At 47.6% G+C, this 14,596-nt stretch overlaps 6 protein-coding genes across 6 annotated transcripts; 3 read left to right on the top strand and 3 right to left on the bottom strand.

Annotated features, from left to right (window-relative positions):
* Positions 1-1,548: 1,548 nt before the first annotated feature.
* On the top strand, positions 1,549-5,705 carry F4822DRAFT_416534 (SNF2 family N-terminal domain-containing protein). Its single transcript, XM_051459348.1, has one exon. The coding sequence runs from the start codon at positions 1,933-1,935 to the stop codon at positions 5,431-5,433; it is 3,501 nt and encodes a 1,166-aa protein (XP_051310645.1). The 5' UTR covers positions 1,549-1,932; the 3' UTR covers positions 5,434-5,705.
* Positions 5,706-6,815, bottom strand: F4822DRAFT_416533 (40S ribosomal protein S14-like protein). Its single transcript, XM_051459347.1, has 3 exons — positions 6,552-6,815; positions 6,392-6,464; positions 5,706-6,267 (listed from the first exon to the last, which is right to left on the bottom strand). Exons 1-3 carry the CDS (start codon positions 6,619-6,621, stop codon positions 5,955-5,957), a joined length of 456 nt encoding a protein of 151 aa, XP_051310644.1. The 5' UTR covers positions 6,622-6,815; the 3' UTR covers positions 5,706-5,954.
* A 138-nt stretch (positions 6,816-6,953) lies between these two features.
* F4822DRAFT_375324 (60S ribosomal protein L7) lies at positions 6,954-8,928 on the top strand. Its single transcript, XM_051456334.1, has 4 exons — positions 6,954-7,048; positions 7,630-7,741; positions 7,921-8,087; positions 8,144-8,928. Exons 1-4 carry the CDS (start codon positions 7,035-7,037, stop codon positions 8,601-8,603), a joined length of 753 nt encoding a protein of 250 aa, XP_051310643.1. The 5' UTR covers positions 6,954-7,034; the 3' UTR covers positions 8,604-8,928.
* On the bottom strand, positions 8,929-10,468 carry F4822DRAFT_375374 (uncharacterized protein). The gene is made up of 2 exons (XM_051456336.1): positions 9,831-10,468; positions 8,929-9,766 (listed from the first exon to the last, which is right to left on the bottom strand). The coding sequence occupies exons 1-2, from the start codon at positions 10,215-10,217 to the stop codon at positions 9,254-9,256; spliced, it is 900 nt and encodes a 299-aa protein (XP_051310642.1). The 5' UTR covers positions 10,218-10,468; the 3' UTR covers positions 8,929-9,253.
* A 1,096-nt stretch (positions 10,469-11,564) lies between these two features.
* Positions 11,565-12,527, top strand: F4822DRAFT_375344 (uncharacterized protein). Its single transcript, XM_051456335.1, has 2 exons — positions 11,565-12,225; positions 12,307-12,527. Exons 1-2 carry the CDS (start codon positions 11,713-11,715, stop codon positions 12,379-12,381), a joined length of 588 nt encoding a protein of 195 aa, XP_051310641.1. The 5' UTR covers positions 11,565-11,712; the 3' UTR covers positions 12,382-12,527.
* Positions 12,528-12,953: 426 nt separating this feature from the next.
* On the bottom strand, positions 12,954-13,944 carry F4822DRAFT_433405 (uncharacterized protein; the record flags this gene model as incomplete). The annotated part of the gene is made up of 3 exons (XM_051461839.1): positions 12,954-13,325; positions 13,383-13,658; positions 13,747-13,944. 3 exons carry the CDS (start codon positions 13,942-13,944, stop codon positions 12,954-12,956), a joined length of 846 nt encoding a protein of 281 aa, XP_051310640.1.
* Positions 13,945-14,596: the final 652 nt, after the last annotated feature.

Genomic DNA, 14,596 nt, shown 5'->3' with positions numbered 1-14,596 from the left:
TTATGTTTTGCTGTAGTAACTCATTGCCGTTGCCTATAATAGCTGAAAACGCTAATGATGCTCTCTATACGTCTGGCTAAGACATTAGTGAGAAGTGATGTCTACTCAAATCTAGAAATGGGCACCAGCCAGCTACATCGCAGTCGCTGAATGTTACTATTCATCGTTTAGGTCGCATCATGTATGTATTTAGTAGGTATGTAGGTGGGCAAGTATGTATTATAATCGGCGCCATGTGAGATCTAAATGTAAGTTCATAGTGGAGGTGACGTAGCATTAGATCGTCCATATTAAAATTGAAACACAGCGTATAGATATAACAACTTCGTTTAATCCCACTTATAGGATTCATCTTAGCGTTCGAATGAATAAGTATCCAATATAAACCAAAGACGCGCGCGCTGAGTTGTGAAGCTCGTAAATGAAGCCTTTGGGAAGACTAAGTTCTTGATTGATTGATTGTTAAGAAGAAAGAAGGGAAGGTTTCTATTCTTGTCTTAAGCTCAGCCCACATTAATTCCGCGGGTACGGATAACGTTACTTATTGGCCCACCCAGACTTTTTAAAACAAACTTAGGCAGCTAAGCGGGGCTATAGAACTCCGTCTATTCCCTCACATATTGCGCCTTCATCTCACCAAAAACCTGTAAGTACCCAAGTATCCTAAAATCAAAATATGTAAAGATGGAAAGGTTCAAATAGATGAGAAGAATCCCTATAAGATTGAAGTCAATTTAGTAGCTCCCTTTGAGCTTGAGATCTTTTATTCATTGTTAGTACTAGCTGACCGACCCGCCCTTTAAGGGGCGGAGGAGAAGGGAGGGAAGGTATACAGGTATACAGCGCCACAGTCAACTATAAACTCTGATTGGCTAGCCACACTTCTGCGCACGTCCGACGAATTCTTTGTAGAATCAATTAATCTTCACCAACACAACATAAAAATACTAGTAATTACTATAGCTGAATAGAGCTCGTTTTGAATGACCTTTTGATATTAATCGCATCATTAAGAAACGATATAGGAAAGGATGCGAAAGGAAAAAGTTGAGAAGTGCGGGGCGATTCTGAGGATCTTATTGGCCGCCGAAATGTGGCAGTGGTTTGTTAAATAAAGAAGAGTAGATATGCATAAGTGCCCACTAGAAGATGCATTAGCAAGTCGTACACATCGGATGAGATTTAGTCACGTAAATTACTGGCTTAAGAATGAGTCACCATATTCGAGGCAACTCTTACATGCATCTTACAATTTGTTTCCTAGGGATGAAAGGCAATGTTGTAGCAGTTTACCAATACACAATGAGCTATTAAAACATGTTTGTCTAATTATCTACATATATTATAGATTCGTCCCTTTAATCTGCCTTCAATTCTTCAACGATACTTAGGTACTTAAGTCCATAGATAGGACTTATCAACAATCGATAAGATATATAGACTTTTGACGCTAACTTCTTCAGCCAATGAGCAGCGTTCCGCCGTCTGCGTCATTGGAAATATCGAAAGCAACTTAGCTACCTAAATTACGTATCCAATCATTGGCAAGAGCGCATGGCATTTTGCCTTCAATCCAAAAGCCTCGAGGCGACGCCTTCCTTTCAAATGCACTGGTGCCTACCAAACCTTAATAATTTTTCCTCATATCTGGCCGTCCGTGTTGTACACTAGCTACATAGTCACATATATACTTTTTTTCTTCTTCCTTGTAATCATCTGCGCCGCTTCGCAGGCTCTCTTTCGCATTAATAATCGGCGGCATTTGTTCTAGCTAATTTTCTTCATCCTTTTCACATTAATTCAACAAAAACTGCCAGCGTCGTTAAGCCCCTATATTAATGGCGTCCTTTGCTGTTGGCCTTTCGAATTGTCGCTAGTTAGCTTTACCCTCGCACGCATCTCGTTTCATGGCCTCCGCATGTCGCATTCATCATGGCCTTAGACTCAGATAATGAGGATGGTTCGAAGACGGCGCCTTCACAGCAAATCAACGAAATTATGCAAAGAGCTTCCAGTGGCGAACCCGATGTAGAAACCGACGCTCTCGGAGCTACAGATGAAGCGTCGGCATTGAAAGACCTCACAGCGAACGTTCGCGATCAAGATGACCTCGAGCGCGATATCTCCTACCAAACAAATCTCAGGTTAATCGAGAACGAGAACCAGCGGGACGAGAAACGAATTGAGAAAATACAAGCTAGCATAAAGAAGCTCGAAACCGAGAAGAAGACACTGGACGAGCAAGCCCGCAAAGCCCTTAGCAGACCCCAACACAAGCAAAGCCTACGAGAAAAGATCGCTCGAATCGAGTCAGATATTGAGCTTGCCAACAAGGAAATTGCTGATTTCCGTGCCCGTATCGAAGAACGACAGGAAGAGGGCCATGATTTTGAGCAGATTAAAAGTGGGAATAAGAAACTGCCCAATGAGACACATCGCGAATTCCTAATTCGCACGGGGAAGATTACGCCATTTGCGAATATTGGAGGTCCCAGGCCACAAGGGGTAGAAGGAAGGTTGGCAGATGTGTTAATTGACGCCGAGGATGAAGCTGCGGCTGCAGAGCTGGAGGAGCAAGCCGGCTATGCACCACAATCCCACCAGAATCTGCGTGCGCCTGGGTTCAATGAAGAACCCGATATCATACCTACAGCCGTAGAAAGCGAGTTTACATTACGCCCCAGAAAGAAGCGAAAGGCGAAGCGCGAAACCGTCTCGTCGGATGAATTTGAACCACAGGCTTCCGACGCACCTGATGTGGATTTCATTGATCGAGATTCTGAAGAGGATCAAGTAAGACGTCCCAAGAAAAAGTCCAGAAAGGGAACCAAAAAAGAAGGTGGTGAGGAGAAAGAAGATGTTTCTCACATCGACGACGGAAATGAGGCCAGCTATCAGACCAGACTTGCGGATTGGATTGGCCGGCGCAGCAGAGCAAGACGCCGACGACGACAGGAAAAGAGAGAAAATGAAGGCCTCGACGAGTCAGATAGTGATGATGAAAAAGAAGAGTGGTTCAAACCATCTCCTGATCATCCTAGTCACCGCTTTGAAAACGGTCTAAAACTTCCTGGAGATATCTTCCCAGCTCTATACGATTATCAGAAGACTGGTGTCCAGTGGCTATCCGAACTTTACAATCGCAAGGTAGGGGGTATCGTTGGCGACGAGATGGGTCTTGGAAAAACTATCCAGATCATATCCTTTCTCGCCGCTCTGCATCATAGTAAGCGGCTTGACAAACCAGTCGTTGTTGTGGCGCCGGCTACCGTCTTGACCCAATGGGTGACCGAATTCCATCGTTGGTGGCCTCCCTTCCGTGTGTCAATCCTCCACTCTTCTGGCAGCGGTATGCTCAATGTAAGAGCTGAAGCCAGTATCGAGGATGAAGATGACCAATGGGATGAGGCTGGAAATAAGAAAGTGAGCAGAGCTGCTCAGAAGATTGCAGATCGAGTTGTGAAACATGGTCACATCCTGGTCACTACCTACAAAGGCTTGCAGACGTACGCCAGAGTCTTAACCACCGTAGAATGGGGTTATGCCGTCCTCGACGAAGGCCACATGATCAAAAACCCGAACAGCACTCTCACGATAAATACGAAGGAGCTACGCACGCCAAACCGAATAATCCTTTCTGGGACTCCCATGCAAAACAACCTTATGGAATTATGGTCGCTATTTGATTTCGTCTATCCAATGAAATTAGGAACGCTCATAGACTTCCGTAACGAGTTTGAAATCCCTATAAGAATCGGTGGTTACGCTAACGCTAGCATCCTTCAAATTATGACAGCACAAAAGTGCGCCGAGATCCTAAGAGACACGATTAGGCCATTCTTATTACAACGAATGAAGTCTGACGTCGCAGCTGATCTTCCAGCAAAGAAGGAACAAGTTATCTTCTGCAACATAACACCGCTGCAACGTGAAGCTTATGAATTCTTCTTGGAGTCAAAGGAGATGGAAGCAATTCGTGCTGGAATGAGGAATACTCTCTACGGGATTGATGCTCTCCGCAAGATTTGCAATCACCCAGATCTACTGTCTCCCCAATTGAAGTATAAAGATGATTACAAATATGGGATGCCTAAGAAATCGGGTAAAATGCAGATTGTAAGGTCACTTCTCCAAACTTGGAAAAAGTTTGGACATAAAGCGCTTCTATTTAGCCAAGGCGTACAGACACTCGACATACTCGAGGATTTCGTGAAGAGTCTAGGCGACATCAAATACATGAGGATGGATGGCAGCACTGCTATTAAAGAAAGGCAGCTCCTCGTTGATCAATTCAACAACGATCCAGACTTCGACCTCTTCTTATTAACCACAAAGGTTGGTGGGTTGGGTGTCAATTTAACTGGCGCGAATCGGGTAATCATATTTGATCCGAATTGGAATCCTTCAACAGATATGCAAGCACGAGAACGAGCGTGGCGACTGGGCCAAAAGAAAGAGGTTACCATATACCGACTCTTAACTGCGGGTACGATTGAGGAGAAGATATACCACCGTCAGATCCAGAAGCAGTTCCTGAGCAACAAAGTATTGAACGATCCAAAGCAGCGAGCTACCTTCAAGTCCGAAGATCTGCAAGACTTATTTACGCTTGAGTTTGACAAGGACAAAACAGAAACAGCGAAGTTGTTCGAAGGTACCGAAGTCAAGTTTAATGGCGCTTCGGCTGGAGAAGATCGCCCGGGTTCGCGCCAGAAGACTACCGAGGGGGCAGACACAACAAAAACACAGAGCAATACCCCCAATGATGCTGACGACCGGGATATCCAGGCTATATTAGGAGTGGATAGAATGGAGGAGTATGAGCCCGAACCAGATACAAAAGCAAATTCGAATGAAGAAGATCGTATTATGGAAGGCCTTTTTGCTCGCTCGGGTGTACATTCAGCACTCGAACATGACAAAATCGTCAATGGCAAGAAGCAACTAAGAGCAGACCCTAGAATTCTTGAGCAAGAAGCAAATCGTGTGGCAGCATCAGCAGCTGCTTCGCTCAAACGTGCGAGTGAGCAGACACAGTCGGTACCGATCGGCACCGTCACTTGGACCGGAGAAGTGGGTGAGGCTGGCAGGCCGTCGAATATCCGACGCGGTCGGGGTGGCCCTAGTTCGGCTGGCGTCCTAGCTGGATTAGCCGATAGACAGGGGCTGGATGCGACTGCAAGCAGCTCTCAGTCTCCCATACCTCGAAACAACAAACTAGGGGTCAAGGACTTTGAGAAGATGATACCTAGATTCATAAAAAACCACGGTGGTAAGATACCAACGAAATCATTGATCGATCACTTCAATCAGTATTGCAAGGACAACGCCAAAAATACGTCCAATTTTAAGATTGCCCTTGACCGTGTCGCGATTCTGGAGAAGAAGGGCTCGGCCGGAAGAGCGATTTGGGCTCTCAAGCCGGGATATTAACCAGCATAAGTCGGAATTCTAATTCTGCGAAGATTTCAACTCCGTGTGGGCGATTAGAAGGGGAAAACTTTGGTTCATGAGTTTGGGCGGATCGGTTCAGTTTAGATCATTGCGCTGCATAGCAGAGGTGTTCAGGGGTGAAATCATCATTGTACTAAGGTATGATATGTACCTACTTGCTTTACTAGACGAATGGTTGCGTAGGATTCACTTGGGTTCATGGAAAGAACCCTATATGTATTAAACGTAAATATCACAGGAAGACATAAAAAGTATAAGGCACTCATTGATCAATTTTTCTCATTGCTGCTGTAGCCGTGCCAAAAGGCATCATGTGACAATAAGCATAGCTACCCTAAGCATCATGGAGACCAGGCATGCTCTATTTCCTCTAGATTCACGCCGTTCTCCTCGTAATTGTCAACGCCACAGAGACAGAGAAGCCCTGATGCAAACCCTTGATTCCGCCGAGTGCCTTCAGATCGCCCAAGATACCACGATATATGTAGTATATAGTGCAATCATAGACGACGACCACGGCGACCACCCTTTCTGCGGGTGCTGTCGGAGGGGGTGGGGGTAACGTCCTCGATACGGCCGATCTTCATGCCGGAACGAGCCAAGGCACGGAGGGCGGACTGGGCACCGGGACCGGGGGTCTTGGTACCGTTACCACCAGTGGCACGGATCTTAATGTGGAGGGCATTGATTCCTAGTTCCTTGCAGCGGGCAGCGACGTCCTGGGCAGCCAACATGGCGGCGTAGGGGGAGGACTCGTCACGGTCGGCTTTGACCTTCATACCACCGGTGACACGGGTGATGGTTTCGCGGCCACTGGAATCACCCAGAATGTTAGCCTATGAACCATACACACATTATATACCTTTTTTGACCTTTTTCTTCTTCTTTCGGTCGGAGGATAATAAGAGAGATTGAGGGGGGTTTTATTTAGACGGACCTGAGATCGGTGACATGGACGAAGGTATCGTTGAAAGAGGCGAAGATACGGGCAACGCCAAAGACGAGTTCGCCTGTGAAGGAGCGCGGGGCACCAAGTTAGCGAAATGATTTCCTTTTTCTTATTCTTTTGGAATGAATAGGTAGGCAATGTTACTCACCTTCACGGACCTGAGGTCCGAGGGAGATGTTCTCCTGAGCAGGACGGGTGGTGGTCTTCTTGGGAGGCATTATGAATGATCTTATGTCTCTGGGTGTTGGAGGGGGGAATTCAGTGGACGGTTGTTGATCTGAAGCTTGACCGCGAGTCTTTTCAAGGGAAAATCGAATTGGTGACAAAATTCATCGGGGGTTTGTTTCGTGTGGGAGGATGCACTAGAGAGCGGTGGGGAACGGCAGAAACATTTAAAGTGGGATAACCCTAAAGCCTTTCCAATTTTCGCTTGGGGCGGTGTGCGACTACAGCTTTGACTGTACGAGCTAGTCCCAGTCTAGCTAAGCGCACAAACCCACTTCTCACTTGGAAAAACTTTCCCTTAATTTTTTGTGTGTGCCTCTTTTCTAAAATTTCCTTCCTTCTATTCATCAACCACCAACCCCAAATCAACAACCCACGATCACGGCCATCGCCCAATTCGACAACAATGGCTGCCTCCACGTATGATATTTCCTAATACCCCCTTTGTTACATTCTATAGAGAGAGCATATCAATATCCGGTCCTATGGATTTTTGCAGATTGTCGTGGTCCTCTCGGCTGGGTCGCGTGGGCTCTCGTGAACACCTGAAAAAAGGTGCGACGAAAGTTTTGCAAGCCAGCTCGATCTATCCTAGACTTCTCCCTTAACACTTCAGGTTTGAAATATAACTTGCACGTTAAGAGATGTAGTTCCGGGGCGTTGGAAATGAAGGCCCTCTGCCCTTCTTTCTGAAAATCATTTGCCGCTCTCACCGCCAGTAGACAGTCTTCGATTAGCTGTTTGAAATATACTGGTATAGAGCGAGCATATCTCTTGGGCTTCTGCCTAAGATGTTGTTGGATGAGAGGGAATGCTATGGAAGACGTTGCTAGTCTCGTATAGACTGCAACTCTTCGGAGCATCTCACCGATTAAAACTTCCCTTCGAGTCAGCCACCGCTGAGAATGTCGCATTGCAGTCGGCAATTCTCCAACCGGCGCTCTATTCATGCATTCATTTGTATGATTGTGGACTACGTACTAATCTCAATGTTATTATAGTAGCGTTCCCACCAAGGACCAGGTCCTAGTCCCCGAGACCCTTCTCAAGAAGCGCAAGAGCCAAGAGAAGGCTCGCGCTGAGAAGACTGCCGAGCTCGAGAAGCGCAAGAAGGTTAGTCGATTCTATTATTTCAATAAAGAGGCGGCGATGTGATGCATAACAACCCTTTGCGACTAGACCAAGGTCGATGCTGTTGCAAATTAACCATCTTTCGGGTCTGATCGACGAGATAACACACTCAGTTATCAAAGAGATGTTTGTCTGAACCATTCACTAACATCGTTATCTAGATCAACAAGGACAAGCGCGCCGTCATCTTCAAGCGTGCTGAGAAGTACGTCAAGGAATACCGTGATGCTGAGCGTGAGAAGGTTCGCTTGAACCGTCTTGCTAAGCAGGAGGGCAACTTCCACGTCCCCGCCGAAGAGAAGCTCATCTTCGTTATCCGAATCAAGGGGTATGTTAATTACCAAACAATATCATTGTACCAAACTAGAACTAACCAATGATTAGTATCAACAAGATCGCCCCCAAGCCCCGCAAGATTCTCCAATTGCTCCGTCTTCTCCAGATCAACAACGGTGTCTTCGTCCGTGTTACCAAGGCTACCGCTGAGATGATCAAGATCGTCGAGCCGTGGGTTGCCTACGGTTACCCCAACCTAAAGAGCGTCAAGGAGCTCATCTACAAGCGTGGTTACGGAAAGGTCGACAAGCAACGTATCCCTCTTACTGACAACGCTATCATCGAGGAGAACCTCGGCAAGTACGGTATTGTCTGCATTGAAGATCTCGTTCACGAGATCTTCACCGTCGGCCCCAACTTCAAGCAAGCCTCCAACTTCCTATGGCCCTTCAAGCTCAGCAACCCCAACGGTGGTTTCCGACCCCGCAAATTCAAGCACTTCATCGAGGGTGGTGACCTTGGTAACCGGGAAGAGAAGATCAACGCCCTCATCCGACAAATGAACTAAATTCAATGATCATGGGTTAATGGGTCTGGTCTTTACGGGGTTTGCTTCTATGCATGGTTCACGGCGTTCATAAAAGCTTCGGATAGCAATGAATTGAGAATTTGATGATATGGCAACCCCATACTTCGTATATATCCTCCTTATGAATATTGATTATGCCTCGTATATCTTCGGTAATCGTCTTACTAAATGTCGTCGTCACCATTGCCATCTCATTCGTAGAGACTCTATCCGTAATAAAGGAAGTAATTGTAATCTCGTGAGGGTAGTGCGTTGAAGTATCATTCGACAATTTCGAATAGCTGGTTCAAGCCCAGAAGACAAGCGAGTATCAATGCAAAGGCATGAATAATTGTACATACGGTAAAGCTCGACGAGGCCTATTCCAAGTCTTAGATATCAACATGGTCTGTTAACAGCTATCATAAAGCCACTTCTATACATTTTCACACCCTCAATGCAGCAGAAATGTACAATTATTTTTCCAGTGGAGGCACAACAGTAGGTGCCAATCCAAGGTAACATGCATGCTATATGCTATTTGCATTCTATCAAAGCATCGTTTCGAGAATATACAGGGTATCCCCAAAGAAATGAACTTGGAGTGAAGTATGTACCTAGGCAAGGGATGTTTAAGTGGGTATTTTGGTCTATAGCTTGATATCAAAACTCGTCCCGCATCCACAACTACTCGTCGCGAGGGGGTTGTCGACGATCTTGAATTGGCTACCGATGAGCTCCATTGCAAAGTCTACTTTGCTGCCTTTTAGTAGCTCGAGGCTGGGTCCGTCGAGGATTATTTTTGGGAGGCTGGGTTGTGCGGGTGTGGGGGGTTGGTCGGGGGAGGAGGAGGGGTCGGCGATGAAGGCAAAGATTGTGTCGTCTTCGCTTACGCTGGTTGTGGTTGAGGGGGCGACTTTGGCGGCTGTCTTCGAAGATTCGGCGCTGCTGCCCGCGGGGTGAGGTGGTGAGGTCGAGATTTCCGGCGGTGGGTGATGTGGGTTGTCGACGGGTGAGGAGGATGTGGGAGGAGCTGAGGGTAACGAAGGTGGTAATGTTGTTAATGACATGAGATACTGGAAACCATGGCAGCCGCCTGACTCGACGGAGATGCGCAGCGCGAGGTTCGGGTTTTCGTCTTTCGCCATGATTTGAGAGAGGCGCTATTTAAAACCTTGATTAGTTATTTGTCGCATTTATGGTTGTAGGTAGGTTCGCAATACTTACATTAGCAGCACGCGGGGTGATCTCTAGGAGCATGTCATTCCCATCTTCATCCTTCTGCGGGTTGTAAACAGCCTGAGTCCTGCGCCAGTGCGCCGTGGCGCTGAATCGTTGCTTCTTCACAGCATTTATCGCCGCGGTACTTGCATGGTTTTGGGGGCGAGAAGGCTTGCTTCGTGCTCGGAAGGTTACCGGTTCCCTAGAGTCGCGGGGGGAAGCAACATGGAAACCTCGGAATCGGGTCCGTGGCGGTAGCAGAACATCTAGGATAGGTCCGCTGCTACTTATAGACGGATGCGCCGAAGATGCACATAATAGCCTTACGAGAACCTTCGCGGCGGATGAGGACGAATACGCGCGCGTGCAGCCTACGGGTATTGGAGGAGGCATTTTCGCGGTCGGCGAAGTTTGAAGAAGAGGGTTTCTGGTTTCTAAGCAGAATTATTTTTTTGGAGAGTGGGATGATGTCAAGGGTGAGTTAGCTCGGCGACCATGGAGGGCCGGTGAAAAATGGCAGAACCAAGAACCCATCGGGATATTAGTAATGGGCCAATTATGCAGGTGCGATTTACAATGCCGGGCTGCCATCGGATCACGGTCGGGGCGTTGGGGAGGTCTGACTTGTTATTGGTCGGCGGGGGAGGAGCGAGGTACCTGAGTAACAAAAAGATTGGGAGGCTCGAGGGAGTTACTACTCTCACTTGTATTTGAATAACGTGACTTTTAAACCTACGTTACTTCCTTTCTTTCTACATGTACCTTAAATCTAGTTTGTCTTCTTCTTCACTTCATCATTCATGAAACAACCAACACCGTACCAGCACAATGGAAAACCCCTCATCATCCAGTAGTTGTGAATGATTTCACTCCGTGAGCTACGTCCTAAGGCTTATAATTTTCCCCGATGCAACGTAGCTGCCAATATCCCTTTGCTTTAGAGCGACAGAGCGATATGACGCTTAGACTCGAGATGACAAAAGAGTGGTGAGGTCAATCGGAGGAGGGAGCACCCTTCTATCAGCACTCTCTCAGACAAGTTGGGGGTAAGAGTAGAGATCTACTCTGTGACCTACTGCGTTGGGGAACTTAAAGATCTATATTAACCCTTGTCTTAGAATTCCCCAAATGAGAGAATGACATCTCCTCATGGCCAGACCCGGAGGGATTTCTCTCAAATTGGCGGTCCATCCAATGGGCACCCAAGAAGCGAGTAGCTACCTATATATAGCAAAAAAGCTATATGCACAGCTTGATCATTACGTGCTAGCAATGAAGAAGCTCATCACAGCATTCTTATCTAACACGCATGGTTAAGGGGGAGAGGAATGTGTCCGCTTTATTGGTCGGGACTCGAACTTTTTTGTCTTGCGTCGATCATCACCCGCCGGAAACAGGTCGTTCCGCGGGAAAACATATCCATATGCAGGGACCGGCTACATCCAGATCCCAATACGCTGCCGGAGTTGATGAATTTGGATGTCTGGATTTTGATTTTGCTCATCATTCCTTTTTAACCGCGATCCACTACCACAGCGCTCCTATTTTGCCGGCGATATGGGCTCCAAATGGGTATGCCCCCCACGACTAGGCCGCCCTTCGAATATATTGTCTCACGGGCGAAAAAGAAGGACCTTGGCCACAGCATTTTGATTAAATTTCCTTGGAACATGGTTCCGAGCGGAGGTATTTGGAATCAAGGGACAAAGGGATACAAAAGAGCTTCCTCCTCCACTCCAGCTTGGCTACGATAATCAAAGACACGAGCTGAATATAGAGTCTATCTGAACAGCTAAGGTAGCTACTTTACTCCCTTGCGATTACTAGAAAGCTAGATTATACTTCTTAGCTCTAAACGCGAGTAAAATTTAAATCAGACGTCGGCAAAATGCTTACCCAGCTCGTCTCCCTCACGGCCCTAGCTGCCACCGTCTCGGCTCACGGTCTCATCTCGAAGCCCACGCCCCGCGGACCCGGCGACGCGTCAGTTGCCGCGTGCGGTCAGTCCGTCGTGACCAACATCAAGGGAGACAAGACGTCGCACGTCGAAGGTCTCCCCGAGCTCGCCGCCGCCGATACAGGCTACCACGCCGACCGGTGCAACCTATGGCTCTGCCGCGGTCTCCAATACGCCGATAACTCAGCCAACGTGCAGAAGTACACTCCTGGCCAAAGTGTCAACATCGAGGTCCAGCTTACCATCCCTCACGCTGGTTCCGCCAATGTATCGATCGTCGACACCAAGACCGACACCATCATCGGCACACCCCTCCTTAGCTGGCCCTCTGGCTACGCCGATGAGCGCCAGTTCTACGCCCACCAGACTCCGGCTAACCAGACCAGCTTCAACATTACTATTCCTGAGGACCTTGGCTCGAAGTGCTCTGAGGCTGGTGCTTGTGTAAGTTTTCCTTTTATCCACTAACTCTTTCAAATATTCCTTTATCTTGAACGCGGAATTCTGACTGATATGCGTGTATAGGTTATCCAGTGGTGGTGGTACGGAACCGGCGCGAAGCAGACTTATGAGAGCTGTGTCGACTTCACTGTCGCGTAAAAAACTTGTAATCTATCAACCCCTCGATAGCTCGGATGATATGTGTACCAAAAATGATGTTTTCCGGGCTTAGATGGATATATAAATGAAATTAGATGTTAATAGATATGTCAAGTTATGCTTTTCATTTTAATCTCCATTCCTGAGTGCGTTGCAAGACAAGTTTGATGTAATTTTCTTTTATTTGATTCAATGTATATAATATTGTACATGGAGAGGTAGATTTGTATTTTGAAAATGTTTTATTTTGTTTATCAGCTAGATACTTCGAGGAAAAGATTTTAGTATTTGCGGAAAAACAGGACGAAAGCAAATTATATAAGCGCGGATACTCCTGAACACATCACGGATCGTCCCAAGATAAACCCCAAGCCCACCTTGTTTTCCCTCGTTACTATTGTTGTATACGACAAGTCATGTGAAAAATTGCTTCCCCGATTATTCAACCGAGTCAGCCGGCTCCAAAGTCCATCATTCACATGGGCATCCTCAAAAACGGTAAAATATCACATTTCCTCCAAAGCAACGACCCTATCCACACCCCCATCCCCGACATTCATACAGTTAACAGTTTAGTAAGGCGGGTTAGGTCCAATAGGAGGGGGAGGGTAGTCCTCGGGTCGTCCGCCGGCTACGGAGCCGGTACGGCCATCGCCGCGGCCGTCGCCAAAGTGCTTCTTGCGTAGAGCAGCGAGCCTCTTCTTCTTGGTGATGGTGTTGATATATGTACCGATGATGAAAGCGACGACGTTGAAAAAGGGAACCCAGGCGACTTCGGGTAAGAATGCCTGAGCGAAAGCGAGGCAGAGCGGCGAGGTAATCCAAGAAACCTTCATGACCTTCATGAAGCTCACGCGGACCGTTGCTTTCACTTGGTGGAAAGTTCGAGCACCGGCGATGAGAGCCATAGCGACGAGGTAAACCGAGTTTTGGATCGGAGCGACCTAGAGAGATACACATTAGTTCTGCAGTATTTCGGATGGCGGGATGGGGAGACGTACGATCAAGTTGCTGACGAGAATCTGCACAATCTTAGCGCGAAGACTTGTGCGACCCTTGAAAGCCTTTTGAAGCAACCAGATGAGGAAATGACCTAAGGGCGCGCTAATCAGAGCACCATATGCAGCCATTTTGGGAACTCGAGCCGTGAAGTAGTTCCCATGCTTGTTGCGGTCTTTGGCTAGCCACGACGCGAGGAGCTCTTGCAAACCGGCGAGGGTTCCGGCGGTAAGCATCTTCGTCCGTAGTGGGTTCTTTTCGAGTTCGTTGATGTAGGCCTATAGAGAACCAAACGGGTTAATCGACGACGACTTCAGCGGGTCTCGCAATTAAACAAAGAAAAGAAAAAAGTTGGCGACGACGTACCATCAAGTAACCTTTCGTTCCGGCGTTCCTCTTGCCTCCAGTAATCGCGGTACCAATTGCTTCCGCGACAGGATGCTTTCCGCTCGTGCCAGGAAGAGGACCATCGCGACCTATGTTGGCGAGAGGGCCAACGGCGCCACCACCGGCGACGTTCTCGGTCGCATGGCGAATCGTTTCCCTCTCGATCTTGAGCGACATGATCCCCTAGGTTTAATATATAACAGACGGTCTAGTCCCGAAAACTCTGAGTAGGAAATAGGTTAGTAATGCAAGAGTGGGCGTGGGAGGGTCTTTTCGAGCATTGAGGGCGGATACTGTGGTCGTGGGTAGAGTCAATTGGTTTGTTTACCTCGAGCTGACTCGGAGCCGAGGTAGGTTGTTTTGCAGACAAAATTACAGGTTCGACAGTCGATACGAGAGGTAAGGAAAAGGAAAATAGGTAGGTAGCTTACATTCTCGATGAGGACAAAGTCACCGGAAGGAAATGCGGGCCTTTCGATGCTCATCCGTGGTCAGGTTGTTGAAGATGGACAGTGGGTTTGTATGGTGGTTTGTGTGTGCGTGTGTGTGTGCGTGTGTGTGGAGGAGGTTGGTGAGGATGAGGTTGGACAACAGTCGGGTCGGGCAAGTCTGGCTCTGGTCTGGGGCCGCCAGCGAACTTGGCCGTGCTTTCTCATTTGCTCCTTGTCGCGACTAGGATAGGTGGATCCTACCTAGGTATGTTTTTTTAGCTGACCAGGGGTGTCAAGGGGGTCGTTGCTGCACGACAGCTCTGGTGCCCCACAAAAAACACTTTGAAGCTTCGATCGGGCTATCTCTCACCTTGAACATCCCCCCTATTTGATTGGTT

Source organism: Hypoxylon trugodes, assembly GCF_022578975.1.
Source record: "Hypoxylon trugodes strain CBS 135444 unplaced genomic scaffold F4822scaffold_9, whole genome shotgun sequence".
In the NCBI taxonomy this organism is placed as follows: Eukaryota; Fungi; Ascomycota; class Sordariomycetes; order Xylariales; family Hypoxylaceae; genus Hypoxylon; species Hypoxylon trugodes.
Note: the sequence above shows the minus strand (reverse complement) of the source record. Positions and strands in the feature narration are given on the sequence as shown.

Coding starts and splice junctions, on each gene's coding strand:
- F4822DRAFT_416534 (XM_051459348.1), top strand. CDS start 1,933: ATGGCCTTAGACTCAGATAATGAGGATGGTTCGAAGACGGCGCCTTCA.
- F4822DRAFT_416533 (XM_051459347.1), bottom strand. CDS start 6,621: ATGCCTCCCAAGAAGACCACCACCCGTCCTGCTCAGGAGAACATCTCC. Junction 6,465..6,551: donor CGGACCTCAGGTCCGTGAAG/GTGAGTAACATT, acceptor GCTCCTTCACAG/GCGAACTCGTCTTTGGCGTT. Junction 6,268..6,391: donor GTCCATGTCACCGATCTCAG/GTCCGTCTAAAT, acceptor GGGTGATTCCAG/TGGCCGCGAAACCATCACCC.
- F4822DRAFT_375324 (XM_051456334.1), top strand. Junction 7,742..7,920: donor AGCTCGAGAAGCGCAAGAAG/GTTAGTCGATTC, acceptor ATCGTTATCTAG/ATCAACAAGGACAAGCGCGC. Junction 8,088..8,143: donor TTCGTTATCCGAATCAAGGG/GTATGTTAATTA, acceptor ACCAATGATTAG/TATCAACAAGATCGCCCCCA.
- F4822DRAFT_375374 (XM_051456336.1), bottom strand. CDS start 10,217: ATGCCTCCTCCAATACCCGTAGGCTGCACGCGCGCGTATTCGTCCTCA. Junction 9,767..9,830: donor TCACCCCGCGTGCTGCTAAT/GTAAGTATTGCG, acceptor GGTTTTAAATAG/CGCCTCTCTCAAATCATGGC.
- F4822DRAFT_375344 (XM_051456335.1), top strand. CDS start 11,713: ATGCTTACCCAGCTCGTCTCCCTCACGGCCCTAGCTGCCACCGTCTCG. Junction 12,226..12,306: donor GCTCTGAGGCTGGTGCTTGT/GTAAGTTTTCCT, acceptor ATGCGTGTATAG/GTTATCCAGTGGTGGTGGTA.